General features: G+C 41.4%; 1 protein-coding gene across 2 annotated transcripts in view; it reads left to right on the top strand.

Annotated features, from left to right (window-relative positions):
- Farsb (phenylalanyl-tRNA synthetase subunit beta) overlaps positions 1-22,142 on the top strand; it is a 67,221-nt gene that overhangs the window by 20,808 nt on the left and 24,271 nt on the right. Inside the window, exons 8-16 of one of the 2 annotated variants that reach the window (XM_052749977.1) lie at positions 166-236; positions 1,890-1,951; positions 2,838-2,889; positions 6,909-6,970; positions 7,196-7,403; positions 7,849-7,929; positions 12,118-12,210; positions 16,784-16,901; positions 19,020-19,180. In XM_052749977.1, the coding sequence (XP_052605937.1) occupies positions 166-236; positions 1,890-1,951; positions 2,838-2,889; positions 6,909-6,970; positions 7,196-7,403; positions 7,849-7,929; positions 12,118-12,210; positions 16,784-16,901; positions 19,020-19,180 (908 nt within the window). The remainder of the gene's footprint in view (positions 1-165; positions 237-1,889; positions 1,952-2,837; positions 2,890-6,908; positions 6,971-7,195; positions 7,404-7,848; positions 7,930-12,117; positions 12,211-16,783; positions 16,902-19,019; positions 19,181-22,142) is intronic. The other variant, XM_052749976.1, reaches the window with a different exon arrangement.

Raw genomic sequence — 22,142 nt, 5'->3', positions numbered from 1 at the left:
GGTTAACCTGGGCTAATGATACCCTGTCTACAAAAATCAAAGGAAAAAAGTTGTATATCCCCTTACTTCTAGGGTGTTTAGATTGTTTTCTAAGTTTAAAAGTGATGTTTTTAAATTAAGGTTTGTATTATTTCATGTCTCTGAAATTTTTGTTATTGTTTACAGGGAATCATTCAAAAATAACAGTAAATACTAAGAATATATTTATTGAATGCACAGGAACTGACCTCACTAAGGTAAATAAAATCTTTAGTTAACTTATATACTGTTAGATAAGATACATTTTACTTCTAGGCCAAGACTGATTTTAAAGTTTAAAATGTTATAAGAGGTGGGAACATATTGTTGAAACTTAGAAAATTAAAATGATGTGGATAATCTACAGCTTGTTTATGGTACTTGCATTAATTTACAAATGCTTACTGATCAACTAATGTCTTTCCAGTAGTAGGAACTTAATAAGTATATGCTTCTTGGCTTAGCAATATAGACATGTGACTGGAGAGTCTGCAGTTGTATTACTTCATCAGGTTAATTTAAGTGAATAGTCTGTGCTCTTATGTACATGGAAAGTTTTTCTTCAAAAAAAGATCTGGTTGTGCTGGGTATGGGAAAGTGGTATGCCCAGAATCCCAACCCTTGAGAGGGGCAGGAAGATAGGGAACTGAGGGTCCTCTTTGGCTACATAAGTTCAAAGCTAGCTTGGGCTACTTGAGACATTGTGTCGAAAAACCAACCAACTAACTAACTAACTAACCAACCAGAAGAATTGGGTAAAAAGGACTTTTATCCCTAGTGACTTCATAGCTGACATTCCTGACTGTATCTAGACTGTGTAGCTTACTAGTTGTCTGCTCACTTTCAATTACTACAAATGTTGGATTTGATTGCAAGGAAAGCTTCATTGTTTATGCATGGTAAGTAAAGCTGAGAGAGTATGCAGGTAAGCAAATGAAGAGAGATCCTATAGCAATAGGAGATTGGCGTGTGGAAACAGGACCCTGAAGAGACTCTCCCCTAGATCTGCAGCGTTGGAGATTGTTTGAGGCACTGTTTGAGGCACTTGATTTGTATCTCTTAACTGTGCTATTTGCCTTTGTTGTCGTTGTTGTTTTTTAAAGATTTATTTCTTTTATGTGTATAAGTGTTTTGCCTGCATGTATATATATGCACTGCGTACATGCCTGGTGGCTGCAGAGGCCAGAAAATGGTGCCAGATTCCCTAGAACTAGAGTTGCCTTAAACAGTTGTGAGTTGCCATGTGGGTGCTGGGGACTGAGTTGAGTGCTCTGTAAGAGCAGCAAGTGCTCTTAGCTATTAAACCATCTCTCCAGGCCCCCAGTAAGGTTTGTTTTAGCCTAAGAACTTATAGGGCCCTTACTGCCTAGCGATGTTCTGTGTTCTTTGTGTTTGTGTGTTCATTCATATAGTTAACAAAGGTCAGAATTGTTATTATCTCTACTTAACCAGTGAGAAAATTGGGATGCAGAGAGAATAAAGTAGATCATCTAAAGTCACATTGTTAGTAAGTGGTTGAGCCAGGATTCCAGCAGTCTGGCTTCAGAGACTTACGAAATTGATAACATTTACTTCAGTAACTAGCCATTTGTCTCTCTTGAAACCTCATAATCCAGGGTTGGGGTGGGGGAACTAAACGATTTGTCTCAGTCATGGATTGTAACTCTCAGAGAGCTGCATAAATAGAGAACACCTGAAGATAAGAACAAGCCTGTTCCTAAGTTTTTATTCTACTTCCTTTCTTAGAATGTGTATGTAAGGGTTCATTTTTAGGTGTTCGAACACTAAATTATAATAAATATTCATTACATCTGAATTGAGTGAGAATATACTTATAAATTACCATAATATTTATATGTTTTCTTTTGCAGGCAAAAATCGTGCTTGACGTTATTGTCACCATGTTCAGTGAATACTGTGAAAATCAGTTTACGTAAGTTGACTCAGCACCATCATTGACCAGTCCTCTGAAACCAAGGCTCTAACTTGTTTATTACTCTTGTACTATTTATAACAATTAGTATACATATACGCATGCAGGCAAAACATTCATACATAAAACCCTGATTGGGACATAGGCTTTACTCTTACATGTCTAGCTTAGATATAAGCTTCAAGGAATATAGCTAAGGTCTGTCAGTGCGTAGATTTAGATGTGGTTCCTGTAGCTAGAACACATCTGGGGAGATGACAGAGCTCTAAACAGTATGCGTTCTGGTGTTTTTAAGGCCAATCTGGCGAGACCTCACAGAAGCAATGAAAGTTAAGAGGTATTTGACAACCAGTAGGCTTGAGGATGGAAAGATGGAGGAATAGCTAAATAGAGGGTTAGTAGTACATGACAGAGCTGCATGTCCTTAGTATGTATTAGCATCAGCTTATTCTAGACTCTCAGTTATAATTCACAGTATGTGTAAGAATAAAAATGACTGAAGTTAGGAAGTTTTCTTTTTTTTTTTATAATTTGTATTTCAGGGATTTATGTGTTAGCTTCTGTCTTGCAACCTAATATCCTGGTAAAGTTTGGGGTATACATCAGTGTTGTTAAAGAGTCCATGTAGGATGCATGTCTTCCACACTGGGAAATAAGCTTTCCAGGTGGCCACTGCCTAAAGGGATGGGGGAAGGGAGCTTTGAGGCCTGGAGTGGTAGAATAATATAGTATGTAGGAAGATTGGTCAAAATGACGACGTTAGGATGTGAGTGATCAAACATGTTGCGGCTGGAGTTATAAAACAGTTATTAATCATAAGCATTTGAAGAATTTATAGCTCATTTATGAAGCATTTTATTTCTGACCTATTTTCTTTTATTTTTAGAGTTGAAGCAGTTGAAGTAGTTTCTCCTAATGGAAAATCAAGTACCTTTCCAGTAAGTTCTTAAAAGTTGATGATAATGGTAGTCCTGGCTATATTACCCATAGTGGTTGTTGAGTGTTTGTTTCTCTGTGTTGACTAATCCATCTGTACATCTACTCAGCCTTGCAACACACACTGCACCGTGTCTCAGGGATTCAGTTCTCAGTGTGGGGGAGTGGTGTGCTGCCTTTCTGTAGAGAGATGGTGAGGCCTGGAATGTTTAATAGATTGTCTATTAGTAAGTGTGGCAAGGATTTAAGTGCAGGCGTCTGACTGTAGCTGTCTTCACAGTGTGTTACATGGTAACGTAATACTGTGATCTCTCCTCTTAACTAGGTAGCTGGGTGATTTCTAGTCTCATCCCTTTTATGATTACTTGGTTAGTATGTTCACATTGGAATCTGTAAATTGCTGAAGACCGTCACTGTAGTGACTCTGAATGTATTCAGACTGGATTAGAAGTAAGCAGTTATTGTTAAACATTGGGTCTTGGTAGAAAACACCTAAGCCATTATTCTTTATTTTTGGTTGCTTTTTAGACAGGGTCTTGCTTTGTAGCTGAGGCTGACCTTGAATTCACTATGTAGCTGAAGCTATTTTTGAATTCATGATCCTCCTGTCTCCCTCCCCAAGAACTGGAGTATGACACCATATCCATTGTAAGGTTGTCATTTTGAATAGAACATTATCACAATTGTTTAGTTGTAATTCTGGTTCGGTGAGACAATTCTCTGATCAGCTTGTGTTCCTTTGAGAGTTTTTTTTTTTCTTTCTTTTCTTTTTTTTAAAAACTGTTCTGTCATTTATGAAGTGAATCAGAGCATAAAATTGCTTTTTTTAAATTAAAAATTTTAATGAGTGTTGAGGAGGGTGTCAGATCCCTGGAACTGAGTTACAGATGGTTGTGAGCTGCCATGTGGGTGCCGGGAACAGAACTTGGATCCCAGAGCACCAGTGCTCTTAACCCTGAGCCATCTCTCCAGCCCCTGAATTACATTTATTTGTATATGAGTGTGCGTGCCCCACCATTCATAGAAGTTGATTCTCTTTCCACCACGTGGGTACCAGGAATGGAACTTAAGTCATTAGACTCGGTGGGAAGTGCCTTTTTCTACTTCTCCCAAACAGTAAAATAGTTTTACAAGTATGATAATATCTGCTAAGATAAAAACATTACCCTTCCTAAAAACATTATGTTTAGTATGGTATTCTTTTAGAAATTTTTGGTATTATTAGTGTGTGTACGCACTCGTGCGCGAATGTGCACGATGTCTGTAGAGGCTGGAGGACAATGTCATGGAGTTATTCTCTGTATCCACCTTTACATGGATTCTGGGGTTTGCCAGGCTGATGCAGCAAACACCTCTGTCCACTGAGCCATCTCACTGCCCCAACATACTATTTTATTCTAGATTATCATGGAGAAAGTGGGTAAGTACTATACAGCTGAAATCACAGTATCAGCTTTTGTTGATTTAGAGATTCTATAGTTTTTTGTTTGTTTTTTTTTTGTTTTTGTTTTTTGTTTTTTCCAGTGTTTCAAGACAGGGTTTCTCTGTGTAGTGTTGGTGCCTGGATCTCACTCTGTAGACCAGGCTGGCCTTGAACTCACAAGAGATCTGCCTGGCTTTGCCTCCCAAGTGCTGGGATTAAAGGCGTGTGCCACCGCCGCCCTGTGAGATTCTGTAGTTTCTATTTGGGCTTTTTATAATGTTGGGCATGGAACCCAGGGTACCACAAATGTGAGGCAAGGACTATACTACTAAACTATATGTTCACTTGATTTGCATTGTAATGGTGATTGTTGGTTAACTTTTATTAACAAACAAAACAAGAAAGAAAGAAAAAGGAAAAAAAGGACGCCCAGGCTTTCACTGGGACATGGCCTCATGGTTGCCAGGGCAGAGCTTGGAACAGCAGCAACACAGCAGCGTTGTTAAGGTGAGGGACAGAAAAGGGCTTAGGTTTTTTTAAAGGTGACATTTCAGGGATACCCATTATAAGAGAGCAAGTCCAGTGCCTTCCCAGCAGGATATCCAGCCCTAGGGCTGGATTTGAGGGGTTTGTGAAATGAAAAAATAGGTGCCGTCTGTGTGGTGGGAAAATCTTCAGTGCTTCATTCCAAGTCCATGCACGTGGACAAATGAAGAATTTCTGGTTGCCTTTTGTTTTTTTCTGAGACCAGAACCTTAGCTAACCATGCTGGCATCAAACTCATGATCCTCCCACTTCACCCCTTCGGTGCTGTGATCCAGGTGTGCACAGCTTCATAATGATTTCTTAAATGTCTAATTTGAAGAACATTGTTCAAAAACCAAAAAGTATTCTATGTGTATGGGAGCTCTGCCTGCATGTGTATCTGTACCATGTGCATTCAGTGCTTATAGAGGCCAGAAGAGGACATCAAATCTCTTCTCTTGGAACTGGAGTTACAGTTGGTTGTGAACCATCATGTAGATGCCAGGGATTGAACTTGGGTCCCGTGAAGAGCATCTCTCCATCAAAGTTTCCTTTCTTTCTTTTTTTTTTTAATATGAGGAATTATCAGGTTTTAATAAAACTATATATTTTTGTAAAGAAGAGGAGAAATCTAAAGTTTTATTTGCTTTTTCCTTGTGTAGATAGCCTCATGAAAGCACTTACGTGTTATAGAGTACTTTGTAAGTTTAAAATTGTGAGTTTCTGAAAAGGAGTGCTGGGCATTTGTGAAGGTTTTCTTTTAAACTTATCCTAGAGCAGTGCCGGGGCTGTTCACAGAGTAAGATGCCCCAAGGGGCAGTACTCCTTCTGTCTATGATACCGAGAAGGTTGTTGTCTTCACTAGCCTTGCTGCCACCTAGAAAGGAGTAAGGTTTTGGAGGTCAGTGATTAACAGTGTGAGCTTTGAAGCTAGGCTGCCTCTTCTCTTCATTATTTCATGCATGCACTGTGTGCACTCGTTGACAGTGTGCACATCGAGAATAATTTGGGTAAATGTTCATAAGCTGTTTGCAAAGGTGGTGGAGAGCCTCGGGTTTATGCATGTATGTTTTCACTGAAGATAGTAAGGTTGTGTGCCATTTGAAGGAGAGTGAATGGCAGTTTATGACATGTTCCCATCCACTTTACTGTCTCCTGGAGCAGATTGATAGGCAGGTCTGGGGACATCATAGTGTTTTTCTACTTGGGAAATGATAACAGAAATTTATTCTTTTAAAAAATTTAATTATGGGAATTGGGGATTTAGCTCAGTGGTAGAGCAGACTCTCAGTTCCAGGAGATAGATAGATAGATAGATAGATAGATAGATAGATAGATAGATAGATGGATGGATGGATGGATGGATGATAGATAGATAGTGTTTATTTAGGGTGTGTGAACTATAGCACCCAAGTGGAAGTCACAGGACAGCTTGCAGGAGACATCTCTCCTATCATGTGGGATTCAGGTCATCTGATATGGCAGCAAGCTCCTTTACTCACAGAGCCATTTGGCTGACCTGAGATATGTGCTCCCTAGGTCTCACTAGTACAATGAATGGTACATTATGGCAGTTGGATTGTTGTCCTTGGTCATATACTTTAATTGCATAAGACCAAACATTTGTAAACATCTTAGAAATGATACAGTATGATAGTGTTATACTGTAGGAGTGGGATGACCTTGTAAAAGAAAAATGTCAGGATTTATATTATTTCCAAACAGTAAAAAAATAATTTAGGATGGAAAATATTCATACATGAATCAGGTTTAACAAATTGGTTCTATAATAATATTTAGAAACCTCAGGTTTAGTCTGGGCAGTGGTGGCACATGCCTTTAATCCCAGCACAGAGGCAGAGGCAAGCGGAGTTCAAGGCCAGCCAGGGCTGTTACACAGAGAAACCCTGTCTCGAAAAACCGAAACAAAAACCCCCTCAGGTTTATTTCAGTATGTGGCTCTAAGAGCAGTCTCTTGGCTGGGTAACAGAGCTGCAACAACTGACTGACTAAGAAAGACTAGAAAACTGCATCTGATGAGGAGTGATTAAGTTTTCAAACTTTCTTTCTCAGGAGCTGGCTTACAGAAAGGAGATGGTGAGAGCTGATTTCATTAATAAGAAAGTTGGAATCAGGTATGCTTTGAAACTTATTTCTGGTGGGAGAGAAGAGAATTCAAGCATAAAGTATACAGTGAGTTATTTTTCTTGAAAGAATGTTTGATAGTAAGCTAGGATATTTGATACCTAACAGAACTCAGAGAGAGAGGTTACTATTTCAGGTCGAAACTATCTTGGAACAGAATGTAAGCGTGCTTCACCTACTCCAGTGAAGCTTATGGTTTGTGCGTTTTTTTTTAGGGAATCTCCTGCAAACCTTGCCAAGCTCCTGACCAGGATGTGTCTGAAGTCAGAAGTCATAGGTGATGGCAATCAGATTGAGGTTGAAATTCCTCCCACCAGAGCCGACGTTATCCATGCATGTGATATTGTGGAGGACGCAGCTATTGCTTATGGATATAACAACATTCAGATGACTCTGCCGAAAGCATACACCATAGCTAATCAAGTAAGATTGCACCTTTAAATAAACACTCCTCTTGTTAGCAACTGACTGTTGAATGCCAGGAAGGCTTCGAGACAAACAGAACCCGGGAATTAAGCAGCATTTGGATGTGCTTTGCTAGGAGAGGCGTTTGCTATGGGGAAGGACACAAAACAGATGCCCAGATGATTAGAGAACCTGTGATGACTAGTTCTTTGAAGAAGGACAGCTTTCAAGTGTGGCACTCTTGTTGAATCTCTTTAACTGGAAGATTCATTTTCTCAGCTTGGGCCCGAAGGCAGATGCTGTCTGTGTGAGCGAGGCGGGGTGGGAGGCTGTTGGCTAGATGTGATGGGGATGTTAGCTGGGGAGGGGAGGGGTTGGTTCCTTTGAGGGGTGTGTTCTGCAGGAATCTGTTGAAGAAAACAAAGCAGGTTGGAGATGTCGGCGTGTGTTGCTTTCCTCTCAGGTTCCTATCAACAAGCTCACAGAACTCCTCAGACTTGACATGGCGGCTGCCGGCTTCACTGAGGCACTTACCTTTGCTCTGGTACGTTTTCAACTCACTTCGATCTGGCTGCAGGTTTTCTTGGAATCACTGAATTGTCTATTCTGTGATTCCTTATGTAAATCTATAAAGTCTAGACTGCTGAAACTTCCAGATTCTAGAAGAGAAACTTTGTTCCTTGAGATCGTACAATTTTTAGTAAAGAAAAATGGGGAGTTTTTCTTTGACTAGTCATGGAAGACTGTGAAAGCCTAGGGAAAAAAAATCCGAAGGACAGATGACCATGTGCTTTATATTTGATGTAAGTGTGGAAGGTGCACAGTGAATTTCATAAAAAGATTTGTTAGGTTAGAATATTCGGTCTTAATTTGGTTGTGGCTGTACCCACTAGATGCCGCCCTGGTTAAGGTCTTGGGAACTGTTCCACATTAGACTTATTTCTTTGTCTTTGAACATGTTCACAAACATTTGCTTTGAGTTGAAAAGCTGACATAAAAGGCCTAAATCAGGAAATGAATGTTATTACAGAATCAGAAGGAGCTTGGCCTCTCTCTCTCTCCTCAGGCTGACCACTGAAAGAAGTAAATGTGCCTGTAGTTTGTATGGTTTCCCCTGGCTGAGAATGTCTGTGGTGCCCAGACTCCTCTTGGCTAGCCCAATGAGCTCGATTTAACAACCTGTGGATGAGGCAGCTGCCTCGCTTCCTTATGCCCAGCCCTAGGCCTGAGATTCTAACCCTTCAGAACATTAGGTGATTGGTCCGAGGCAGCATCTGTTGTTAGCAGGCACTGCACCTGTGGGAAGCGGAGCTGGAAAGGGATAGCTGACACAGTGCACACAACAGAGTCCTCAAAGTCAGGGCTAGGGGGCCCAGTGCTTGACCCCCTCAGCTCGCGTGCACTAGCCTTAGAGTGCCATGTGTCTCTCTCATGTGTAGACATTCATTCCCGTTTGTGAGCAGTCACCATTTTACACACGGTGACATATAAAACTTAGCATTGAGAAATGTGTGTGCTTTTTAAAAATACACAGTGACAGAGGAAACAATACATTATCATTTTGAAGGATTTCAACTTTATAAAATACAAAGTTGCTGTCTCCACTTGTGATTCTGTTTTTCTTCCCCAAACTAACTGCAGTTAAAACTTTGGCTTATAGTTAGATTAGTGCTTTTTGGTTTTGTGATTGAGTCCATGTATCTTGTAGGAGCACAGAAGCTGCCTCTTGCGTAGGGCCTGCTCTGTAGGGAGGGTTTACCCCCCACTGATAACTGTATGTACATGGTACCAGTTCTTCTCAGGAAGAGTTCCTATCCTCCATAGCAGTTAGAATAACTTCTTTGTCAGTCCCTCCATCCCCCATGCAACCACAGGTATGCACCCAAGATTCCAGCCCAGTCCTGTTATGAGCCAAAGCTTGTGACTGAATTATAACACCAAGAATGTCATACTGAGCAGTCTGCTCAGCTGTCCAGTCACACATTTATGTTCATTGTCTGGGAGGAAAGGAGTGAGAGGCTGGAGAGGATAGATATCACATAAAGTTTCCTGTTAAAAGTCTTTATAGGGACTGGAGGTTTAGAGCACTGGCTACTCTTGCAGGGGACCCAGGTTTAATCTCTAGCACCCCATGGTAGCTCACAACTGTCTGTAACTCCAGTCCCAGGGAATCTAATACCTTCTTCTGGCTTCTGTGGGCACCATGCACTCATATAGTATACAGACATACATGCAAGACAAAACACCTATGGGCATAAAATGAACAAATAAATAATCAAATTTAAAAGTCTATAAAATCCTGCATTTTCTAAACAGCTCAACATTGCTAGTCTGTATTGTTAAATCCAGTTTGCACAAGAGTGATGACAGTCTTCCAAAGCTGATCCTTGACTTCTTAACAAGCAGTTCACTTTTCAGCATTAGGATTTTTTTTACTAATACTGCAAACTGGTTGTAATATTTTCTTTTATAAATTGACTCAGTTTTAGAATTAAATGTCTACTTTAACCTTAGGAGTAACACTTATAATGATTATGGGTTTTGTTTGTTTGTTTTTGTTTTGTTTTTCGAGACAGGGTTTTTCTGTGTAGCCCTGGCTGTCTTGGAACTCACTCTGTAGACCAGGCTGGCCACTAACTCAGAGATCCGCCTACCTTCTGCCTCTTGAGTGCTGGAATTAAAGGCGTGTGCCACCACTGCCTGGCTATGGTTATGGCTTTTGTACTTGTTCTATTCCCTAACCTTATAGTAGACACATAAATGCTAATATTGAAGACCATCTTCCTTCCTGTCACTTGAGGGAAGCTTACTGAAAATGCTTCAGATTGTCTTGATTGTTTCCCATTACATTATGAAGCACAAGGTCACTCAGGCGCACTGGGATGTTGACCTGTGTCTGGGGAGCCTTTTTTCCTTTCACACAGCCAGAGCTAGTTCTGTTTGAGAGCCGGTAGCTTCATGTAAATGCATTTGTAAAATGACTGATCACAATGTATTTAAATCTTGTTACAAAAACTCCCCTCTGCACTGGACAAAGTGGTGTTTTTTTCAGTATGGTGCAGGCTTTCCCTCTGGAGCACAGTAGTGTGGACTCTGTTCTGTTACAGTTTGAGGACTTTTTCAACAAAGTATGGCAGAGCTGGGTATGGCGGTACACACTAGCACAGATGTAATATCAGCGCTGAGGAGGCTGAGGTAGGATGGTAAATTCAGTGCCAGCCCGGGCCTTGAGTGAGCTCAGGCAGGAGTTGCTAGGGCAGGCATTAGGATGCAGTGAAGACAGAATTCTACTCAGGTGAGCTGGCTGTTTACCTTCTCTCAGCTCCAGGCTTTCCACTGGTGCCTGGAAACAACAGCTCTTTAGTGCTTTGAAGGCCTCTACTTGAAGGTGCCTTTTAGAACAGTTCCATGAGCAATATTGCCTAAAGTTTGGAGAAGCCTCAAGTAACTTGACGGCACTAGCTTTTCATGTTAAGTTTTTAATTATTTTTAAAAATGGGGTAATTTGTTTATTTTTTTGTGGTGATTTGTTGTCATCACTTGATCATTTTATATATATTTCTAGTACTTTCTGTCAGGCCTTGGAGATAGATTATCTCTAAATCTTGATCCTCACTAGATTTGTTGGATCTAAGAGTGAGTTTTGTTCTAACATCTGCCTACTGCTCTAGTTTCTGCTGGTGGATAAGAATGAAGCAGTTGATTTGTCTTAGGAGCTACATGGGCCATGTGTAGGGAAAGTTAAATGGTAAGCATCTCAAAGAACAGTGAGCAGAGTTCAGTCATGTGAATTCTCCCAGTTCTACAGCCTGCCCTAAATCAGTGCAGACTTCTCTGGGATTGCACTGGAAGTCAGAAAGCCTGAGGAAACCAAGGAAGGGAACTGTCGTAGTTAGGGTCCTATTGCTGTGAAGAGACACCATGACCACAGCAACTCTTAGAAAGGAAAACATTGAATTGAGGGGGCTTGTTTATAGTTTTAGAGGTTTAGTCCATTATCGTCATGGTGAGAAACATGGCGGCATGCAGGCAGACATCGTGCTGGAGCTGAGTGCTACATCTTGACTTAGAGGTAACAGGAAGTCGACTGACTGTCACACTGAGGGAAGCTTGAGCAAAAGAGACCTCAAAGCCCGCCCCCACAGTGACACACTTCCTCCAACAAGGCCACACCTCCTAATAGTCCCACTCCCTTTAGGAGCCATTTTCTTTCAAACCACCACAGAGACTCTTAATGGTACTGCTAGAGATATTTTTACATAAGAGGTGCAAGAGAAGTTACTTATGTAGATAGAGCCTTGGGTTGGCCTGAATGTGGTGCTGGGACAGTAGTCTACATAACGGCAGGCAAAAATGTAGTGTTCAGAAAACAGATAGGAATCAGGAACTTAGACTGGAAAGGTCAATGCGGGCCTAGTGCAGAAAGGACTGGGTGTGGGTTAAACCCTCATCTCTATAGGAAATGTTAACCAGCTCCATGTTGTGGCTATAGCTCATCATAGAGAGCTATTCGTGGTTAATTGTATCTTCTGTGGGCCTAAGCTTGGTGAATTACAAGTGATAAATTATTGTCAGACTTAATAGATAAGACTCTTAGCTTATTATTAACCTACTGATTTATATAGAGAAGGTGCATTGCTAAAAAATCACTGTAAATTGAATGATAGCATTAAATGATTTTAAATTTTGAGTTTGCCATTGCCCATACTAATCTATTTTACATGTTCTTAAGTGCTCCCAAGAAGATATTGCTGATAAACTTGGCTTGGATATCTCTGAAACAAAGGCAGTTCACATAAGTAATCCCAAAACTGCTGAGTTCCAGGTAAGAATTTTAAGTAGGTAAGAATTGGGGTAAAAGTCGAGTTTGTGGTAAATGACATAGGAAAGCTCTCTTCAGTTATTGTACGTTGGGGTGAATCCTTAGAACATTTTAATGAACTTTCTTTAGATAATTTGCAGTTGGTCAGCCCTACCCTGCCCTTCTGCCCCTCTGCCCTCTGCCCTTCTGCCCACCTGCCCCCCTGCGCCCCCCCCACTGTTTGTGTGTGTGTGTGTGTGTGTGTGTGTGTGTGTGTGTGTGTGTGTGTGTATTAGTATTGAGTCTAGAGCCTTGTGCTTGGTAGAAGTTGGCTTGTTTAAAAAATATATAATATTTATTATTATTGTTGTCTTTGAGATAGTGTCTTACACTGTACCCCAGGCTGCCCTGGAACTCACTGCATAGCCCAGACTGAACTCCCAACCGCTCACATTCAGCTTTTCTTAGTTCTTAAATGCTTTGAACTAGTTAGCTCAGCCACTCTTAACCTGCATTTTCTACTTCATAATTGATGTTTAACTTACTATTCTCAGCTTCCTCTCTTTCCCATTCATTTGTAGTAAATGGAGTAAAATGTATTCCTTCAATCCCCATAAGCCATTATGCCAGTTTTTGACTGTAGGTGGATTTTTTTTTTTTTTTTTAGTGCTGTCAGCTCACAAATAACAATATGGAGACTTACTATTAATTATTAAAGCTTGGCCTTAGCTTAGGCTTGTTCCTAACTAGTTCTTATAACTTAAATTAGCCCACATCTTTTTTTTTTTTTTTTTTTTGGTTTTTTGAGACAGGGTTTCTCTGTGTAGCTTTGCACCTTTTCCTGGATCTCGCTCTGTAGACCAGGCTGACCTCGAACTCACAAAGATCCGCCTGGCTCTGCCTCCCGAGTGCTGGGATTAAAGGAGTGCGCCACCACCGCCCGGCAGCCCATATCTTTTGATCTACGTTCTTTTATGTGGCTCAGTTACCTTTACTCTGTATTGCCCATCCTGCTTCCTCTGCATCTGGCTGGTGACTCTGCTTTTCTTCTTCCCAGTGTTCCTGTCTGCCTGGAAGTCTCACCTAGCTCTCCTGCCTAGCTGTGGGCCATTCAGCTTTTTATTACACCAATTAAGCAGTGCATTTTCACAGTGTACAAATATCCCACGACATTTGACTATGCTTTGTGTCTTTCATTATCATCTAAGCTTATCAGCAGTTCTGACAGGGTTTAGGAAGAAGTGAATGAGAATAATACTGTACTAGGAGTCATCTGACTCCTTCAAATGGCTATCACTGCAAGTACGGGTTAGGATATTCGTTATAGAAGTGCATTTGCACAACATCTGTGCATGTGTGTGAGCTCTTGCTCTCTTGCATATGCAGTCCTGTGTGTGTGCAAAATCTTAAAAGCCAAGGAGCTGGGTTTAGGAAACTTAGCACTGGTGTAGAGCATGCCTCAGCTGTGACCTGTGATAGTTTCCTTGGCTTTGGGTCTCGCTTTCATAAAAGTTAGATCCTGGATTAGTGTTTTGGGAAATCCTACAGGCTCTGGAAATGTTTACATGTAAAAATTCTGAATTTCATCTATAGAACTACCTGCTGTGGCAAATGAGCTATACAAATATTTACTCAGCACATTTTCATTGAATCTGGGTGCATTTTTATTTGTTTATGCTAAATGTATTTCCCTCCCTCAGTTTCATTTATTGAGTGTGACACAAATTTTGTATTTCTCAAGATTTCTGTAACTGTTACATTCTTCAGAGTTTGTGTCCTGTCTGCTCTGCTTTATATAAATGGAGGAACAGCAGATCAGAGATGCATTAGCTCTGCCATAAATAGCTGCGACTTAGCGCACTCCGGAGTTAGTTTTTCTGGGTAGGTACACTGGAGAGGACAGAATATCCTTAAACATGGCAGCTTTTGTGTCAGCCTGCTTCACCTCCCATTCTGCCATTACTAATGCACTGAGCAGTTTGTCCTTGCTCAGGGTGAAATTTAGTGTAGAGTGGCTGCAGTTTGGGTATAAGCCTGTCCTTTTCCTGTGTGATTCTTAACTGTGGGTTCTTCTCCGACAGTGGATGTGCTATAGAATGGGCGGGAGAAGAGAAACATTATTTAGGGAAACTGTGTGGATTTTTATCGCAATTATTGTAAACAAGATTATCAAGTATCCTCATTTGTCCTGGGTTAGCAGTGATACTAAGGAAGCCTTCAAATGGCTATCACTGCAAGTCTTCCTGGCTGTAGTTGGTGTTTTTCTTTTTAGTTGGGATTCACTTGAGGGTATACATTAAAGTTGATTGATTAATCTATAGGTTATTAGTCCATTATTTACTCCATATCCCTTAGTCTTTCACACACACATCCTTTTCTTTCAACTTTGTTAAAAAATACGGATCCTTTGTTCTGTAGGCTTTCCACATTTAGGATTTCATTGAATATATTCTGATAATCTTCTATATTTCTCATAAACTAGTAGTTAGATCTAGAAGTTTGACCAGATTCAGGTTTTTTATTTTTTATTTTTATTTATTTATTTATTTATTTTGGTATTTCTACACAGGGTTTTTCTGTGTAGTTTTGGTGCCTGTCCTGGAGCTCGCTCTGTAGACCAGGCCAGCCTCGAACTCACAGAGATCCACCTGGCTTTGCCTCCCGAGTGCTGGGATTAGAGGCGTGCACCACCACCACCACCCGGCCAGGTTTTAAATTTTTATGTTGCTGATGGTTTTAGACAGAAAAAATTATTAATAAATGGGGATATTTTCCACCATACCAAGGAGGATGACAAACTTGAAGGGTTTTTGTTTGCTTTTGGACAGTCTCATTGTGCTGGCTAGTTTTATGTCAACTTGACACAATTTCGGGTCATTTTTAAAAGGTAGATCTTCAATGGAGAAAATACCCACCAGATTGGCCTGTGGAAAAGTGTGTGATGCTTTTTCTTGATTGATGATTGATGGGGGAGGGCCCAGTTAGTTCACTGTGGATGGTGCTACCCTGGGCTGGTGGTTTTAGGTACTGTAAGAAGGCAGGTTGAGCAAGCCCTGAGGAACAAGCTGGTAAGCAGCACCCCTCCAGGGCCTCTGCTTCAGTTCCCACCTCCAGGTTCCTGCCCTGCTTGAGTTCTTGCCCTGACTTACCTCAGCAATGGGCTGTTAACTGGAAGTGTGAAAAGAAACCCTTTCCTCTGCTTTTGTTCATGGTGTTTATCATAGCAATAGAAAATCTAAGTCACTCATGTAGCTCAGGCAGGCAAGCTGTAAGAGCTGAAGATGACCTTGAAACCTCCTAATCCTCATGCCTCTACCTCCAGGTGCTGAGATTACAGACACACACCAGCACATCTGGTTAGAGAGAAATTATCTTTAAGTGTAGTACTTGAGCTGGCAAGATGGCACAGTGGAAGCGTACCAGCAAGCCTGACAACCTGAGTTTGATCCCTGGTACCCACATGGTCAGTAGGCCAGACAGTTAATACTCCTTTAAAGGGTTACAATTTCTAATTTATGAAGTAAAAAACCCAAGACCCAAGAAACAGTATAATGAGTTTGCTAAGATCTATAATAATGTAAGATATCTTGAAACAAGAGATTGTGTTAACTAACCTTTACTACGCTGCCATTAATCTTCCTAAGTCATCTCTTACCATGCCCAGCAGAGACACTAAGTGTCATCATTGGTACCAAGGTATGGGCTTGGTCTCTGATATCACTAGAGCATCTGGAACACATCCTATGTAGAAAGGAGGGTGCTCCAGTGTGAGAGGTAAAAAGCAGGTCCAACAGCTAAAAGTCAGGAAACCACTTTGCTTCCTGGTTGAGAGAGGGTCTTCCCGGCCCAACACTCACCGTATATCCCAGACTGCTCATGAACTCACTCATCACAGTCCTCTTCCTTGGCTCAGCTTTCCAGTGCAGGGATTCTGTGTCCTTGACTGTGGTAGGCTGGAGACACAAGGTCTTGCTAAGCGGCTGACACTGACTTTAAACTATGTTGCCCAAGCTATCCTTGAACTCACAGTTCCCACTATCTAGTCTCCAAAGCACTGGGATTATAGGCTTACAACCATGCCAGGATCAAGAACTACATTTATTTGTTTATTTTACATTTACTATAAACGGATGGGAAAGAGAGGAAAGCTGAGAATAGTAAGTAAAGGTCAATTATGAAGTAGAAGACTCAGTAAGAATGATTGAGCGAGCTAGTTCAAATCATGTAAGAGCCACGTACAGACTGAATGTGAGCGTCCAGCCTGGGCTACTTCAGTTACGTTGTGGAAGGAGATAGGATATAAAATTTTTCATATGTACAACCTTGAGAGCTCAGTTGAATAGTCATTGAGTTGTGTTTGCTTCTCATTTTGATTTTAATCAGATTTATTGGTGTTTATTTTGTTAATTTGGAATGGAGAATATTTCAGTTCTTTCGGTGAGTTGGATTTGAAAATTTGAAGGGACTCAGACATCTAGGCTTTGCCCTGTCGGAAAGTTTTTTCCTGGGAAGCCAGGGAGTTGGCCTGCTTTGTCTCCTTCAACAGTGAGTTTGTTGGCTGTTCTCAAGTCAGTGCAAATTCCCATCTTTCCTGTAGGTGGCGCGTACTACCCTTCTTCCTGGCCTTCTAAAGACCATTGCAGCAAACCGGAAGATGCCACTTCCTCTCAAACTGTTTGAAATCTCTGACATTGTAGTAAAAGATTCTAGCAAAGGTAAGAGTGAGCTACCTGTGATTTGCATACTTAAGCATTTTTTATTGTGTGAATTTCAGCTCTGTGGAGAAGTTAGCATGCTTATACATGTACATGCAACCATGTGTCTTTCTTCCACGTTGCTACCACCCTCCTCCTAGTATTTTAGTGTCAATCAAGTTAGTACATCATTTTATCAGCACAGCCTTGAGATGGCAATTCTAAACCTAAGCTCTACCAAGGCTGTGTTGTTTGTTGTTAAATAAAAACGTCACACTCTTATCAAATATCCCATTTAAGTGTCCCAGGCCCCCCTCCTGCCATTTGATCAATTGATTTTAGTGATTGACTTATTGAATCTGAATGCTCGCAGTGCCTAGGCTTTGGTGGTTATTTCTCTCGTTTCCTGGAATGGAAAGCACATGTTCATAAAGAATTTATTAATTTGTGGGAGGCGGTGGGGCACGCCTTTAGTCCCAGCACTCGGGAGGCAGAGCCAGGCGGATCTCTGTGAGCTCGAGGCCAGCCTGGGCTACAGAGTGAGATCCAGGACAGACACCAAAACTACACACAGAAACCCTGTCTCGAAAAACAACAACAAAAACCAACAAAAAAATGAATTTAATAATTATGAGGAGCCCTAATGAAACTTCACCTTAAAAAACACCATAGAGAGAACGGGAAATGTAGTTCAGTGACAACATGTATGATGTGAATATGCATATAAGTATGCATGGGTCCCTGAACTCACCTGAGTACACCCCTCTCCCCCACCCAGAGGGCTGGGGGAGGGGGAAGGAAGGAAGGATAGAAGGTCATCAGAGCACTCCGGAGACTTTCTTTCCTTCACTCTGGCACACATAACATGGCATTGTTGTCGGGCTTTGATGGCCCCGCACTGCTGTTGTAACAGTGATTGTGAATGTGTTTTATAGTTTTTCCTTTGAAATGTCTAAGTTCAGAGTTCTTAGTCCAGCGAGTATTTTGGTCCAACACTTGAATGCATGGTTATTTAATAAATATAAATTTAGCCGGGCGGTGGTGGCGCACGCCTTTAATCCCAGCACTCGGGAGGCAGAGCCAGGCGGATCGCTATGAGTTCGAGGCCAGCCTGGGCTACCAAGTGAGTTCCAGGAAAGGGCACAAAGCTACACAGAGAAACCCTGTCTCGAAAAACCAAAAAAATAAAATAAAATAAAATAAAATAAATTTAGGAGTTTTGGAAGCCTGATTTTCCTGAAGTCTGTCTTTCTAATGCAAACTAAAGTTCAATTGATTGTCTAGACCTGTAAGTGCTGTGGTCCCTGGGTGAGCAGTGCCTCAAGTGACTGCTTTGCTGGTAGCCTTCCTTGGTCCTTTCATACATCAGTCCTTATGATTATGAGTGGTTCTTAAGTCCAGACTGTTGTCTGTAGAATATTCTTGCGGGGGCAAATCTATACTAAAAAATAGGAAATTATTATTATTATTTTTTAGTGTTAGGTGCAGAGTTTTGAGAATTCAGTTTCCCATGAGTATAGGCAATGAAAGTGCAGGGTTGCATTCATCTGTTCATTCTGACTGTTTCCTTCCACATTTATTCTTTGAGCCTCATAGTGTCTTGATCTTCTCTGGGGTCCTCGTAATTATAAATACAGGATTAGGTAGCCACACTCTTTCAGCAGTGGGCCCTTTGCAGTAACTGACGTGGGTCACCGATGGCTCTTCAGGGCTGGATGTGCTCACAGTCTGAGGGGGAGAGTGAGGGGCAGCTGTGGGTCCCGCACTGGCTGCACAGTTTGGCTGTAGCCATGGAGGAGTACATTGTTGTGTTTTAGGCTTGGGTGCGTGTGCCTGACATGGGTTTTGTTGTTATTTGTTTTAGCTCAGATATTTGCGTTCTGTTGTGCTTTCTCTCATCAGGAAGGACGTCTCTGTAGCCAGCCTCGGTTGTGCCTGTCTTAGTTGAGACCATTCTACTGTTTTCCTCATGGTTCATTTCCATTCAGTGCAGCTTTACCCTTTGTCTTGCATTGGCTTATTCTTTTTCTTTAATATTTTCTGTCGTATCAATAGCATTTGAAAAATGAATTGCTCACTGAGTCTGCAATCGTGAAAACACATTTCCTTTCGTTGAGATGAAGTATGTTTTCTGTTTAGGTGGGCCTGGATCTTATTTCATAACAAAACCTTTTCTGATGCAGTATTCTAAATACGTGCATGTGGATTCCCTCCTAGTCATTGGCCTACAGGAAAGGGTCTACAGCATCTGGAGCGGGGGCAGCAGTGACTCTGGGTTCTGCAGACTGCAGCTGCAAGGCGTGAGTTTAGTCAAGCTTCCTGTGGTGTACAGTTTATTTGAACTCTGTGGCTGTCTTCTCATCTGTACAATGGGGTAATGACAGCCCTTATTTTATTAGTTGCTGTAAGGATCCAGCGAAACTGCATTTGGAAAGTTTCAGCTGAATAGTAAGTGGTGGCTGCTGTTCTTGTTAGGGTGGTTGCAGTCCCAGGGCCAGATGCTGCTGGCCTGGGTCATACCCATTTTTTGCCATATGTTTGAAAGTCCAGGATGGCCAGCAGTGTTACTGTGCTTTGCTCAGACAATGGAGTTTGATTTTTATCCTAACCTCTAAGGGACCTTGTGTCATAGGATTTTCTTCTTTTGTGTTTTTTTTTCTCCCTTTATGAGAAACCCAAATCATACTAATATAAGACTTCACTTTTAAAAATAAATCACAGAAATGTTGTTCTTGGAGTGACTTATGATATTTCTCTCTCTTTATTTTTTGGGTGACAAGCTAGAAGTCATCTCTCTCTTAGATATATGCTAAGCCATGTGTTCCTAAATGAAACTTTTTGAGTAAAAAAGTTGAAACCACCAATAGTTAAATGATCAAGAGATTTTCCAGTTAATATGAAAGTTCCCAAATTCTCCTTAGTAAGCAATCCCCAGATTATTAGTGAAGATGTGTAGCAAGCATGAGCCAGGTTGTCTCATTCACCGTGGTGATAGAAAAGTAGAAACTACCTTCTACTGTAAGAGTGCTTGCCGAGCAAGCATAAGATCTGAGTTTGGATCCTCAGAACCCCTGTGCCCGTCATCTCAGGGCTAAGGAGGCAGAGACTGGCGGGACCCTGGAGCTCACTGGGCACCCAGCTTAGCCAAGCTCAGTTTGGAGGGAATGTGCAGACTGTCCTGGGAATGTAGAGAATGGAGCTCCAACTGCCAGGAGCTCATTGTTGAGAAAACCCTCGCACTCCTAAACCTCACGTCAGTGTCTGCTTGGCAAACGGCTTCTGAAATAAAAATGGAAGTAGAGTCTTGTGTGGATTTCCGTGTTTTCCTGTCTATCTCAAGTTCCTCTGAGAGCAGGCAAAAGACAACTCCCATTTTCCTGCTTGACCTAGTCGAACATTCCCTCTACTGTGGAGTCCTCTCTAGCCTTCGTGATGAACGAGGCTGTCCGGCTGCCAGTTTTGGAACTGACTCAGGCACACTTTTCAAGCATTAAGACTTCCCCTGTAAATCAGGCCCATTCGGCTTGTCTGAGGCTGGGCCAGCCACTGCATTTGTTGAGCCTCAAGAGCCGAAGTTGCTGTAACACTTTTAAAAATTAGTCATGACTCAGGGGACTAAGCTGATTTATCCCTTTTGTTGGGCAGAGTGGCATGTGTTTTTGGAACAAGAAACTGAGTGCAGACTCTGCCCCGGGGTAAGTTTTTCAGTTTTGGAGCAGGGAGGGTAGCAATGGAGACCACTCGAGGCTGCTGTGTGAGTTACTGGTTGGTTTCAGACATTAATAGCACATTCATTTCAATGTCAGGAAGAACCAAACTGTAAACAAAATATTTTTAAAAGCCTGAAAAACTGCAGAGATAAGCAAAGAACTGTCTGCCTGGAAAAGCTAGCTCATTTTGCACAATCCAGCTTTCCACTTTTTAAACACAATTGAATTCTGCAGTCACAGTTTTTCCCTCAGTGCTCAGGGAAGCTGCCAGAATCTCACTGAAATGACAAGAGAAAACAGGTCTCTAGGTTAAAGAGGGTTAAGTCTAAAATGGAGCAAGAGCCTAAGAACATGAGCTGGGCTTTGTAAAGGGTCTCAGTGATTTCTACCAGCAAGATCCGACCAGCAGGATCTATTCATCCACGGTTCAGTGTGCAATGTCTCTGTGGCCAAATCTCAGAATCAGGTGCCTACACTTGGTTTCAGCAGCATCATCTCAGAAAGTTTGGACCTGAGTAGTTGCTGTGCTCAGTGGAGTGGGTTAGAGCACTTACCCAGGGCTCTAGATACCCTTCCTTTCTTCTCGAAGCACGATTATTCTAAGTTTTGACTTGCTCAGGCCTTCTTCCTCCATCCTCAAGAGCGCTTAGCAGTCAGTCCTGCTTTGAACTCCATTCCCCTGCCTCCAGGTTCCAGTTAAATAGTTCCCAAACTTTGACATTGTGCCGTAAGCTTCTCAGTGAGAGGATGGTCTGTTTTTCCTTACCTTCCTCAATGCATGTGGAAATAAAGCATTTTGGGTTGAAGCCTTTAATTGAAAGATCTGTTTCAGGGTTCTCATTTCTTCTTCCTCTCTTGAGCACCATGGCTGCCACAGAACCGAACTGTTGGTCTTTCTGCGTGTTTGTTTCCTCAGCTTACTGTACATACACATGCAAACATGGGTGTGAGTGTCTTCTGTCTTGCATTACAGAATGTTAAATATAGGTGCAGACATAAGGCCTTTGGTTAATGGAGTGAAGGAACAGGTCAGGTCTTTAGAACTTTTGATATAACTCTGTGTTTGTAAAGGCTCAGTAAGAGCATTTTGTTATAGGCTTGTGAGTTCCTGTCTTCTGAGACATTGTCCATCAATTCTGGAGCTTCAGATAACGGAAGATTATCCAGCATCCACATGTGGAATGCGCCTTTCTGAAGAGGGCTTATGTCATCAGTCTGGATTAATTTAATTTCAGCAGCTCATATTTTTGGCATGTAGAATTTCCAATTAATAATTCAAAAAACATGGGTGTAAGGAGACTGACGTTAACAATTTTTGAAGTAGCATCCTTCGCATATGTGATGGCATCTTAGCTGTGTAAATAAATCATTTTTAATATAGAAAGTTATTTTAGTGTGCTTGGTTCCACATAGTTAAGATCTGCTAACGTGAGTATAATGTACCCTGTCATGCATCCAGTACTATATTTTTTTAATAGATAAAAATCCATTCCAGGTTTATGTTAACTAAATAAAATCCAACCCTCAGGAATATAATTTTTTTCCCTGTATG

This window comes from Peromyscus californicus, unplaced genomic scaffold (genome assembly GCF_007827085.1).
Source record: "Peromyscus californicus insignis strain IS unplaced genomic scaffold, ASM782708v3 Scaffold_21__1_contigs__length_65335640, whole genome shotgun sequence".
NCBI classification, from domain to species: Eukaryota; Metazoa; Chordata; class Mammalia; order Rodentia; family Cricetidae; genus Peromyscus; species Peromyscus californicus.
The sequence above is the reverse complement of the archived record's forward strand: the minus strand, read 5'-3'. Positions and strand labels throughout refer to the sequence as shown.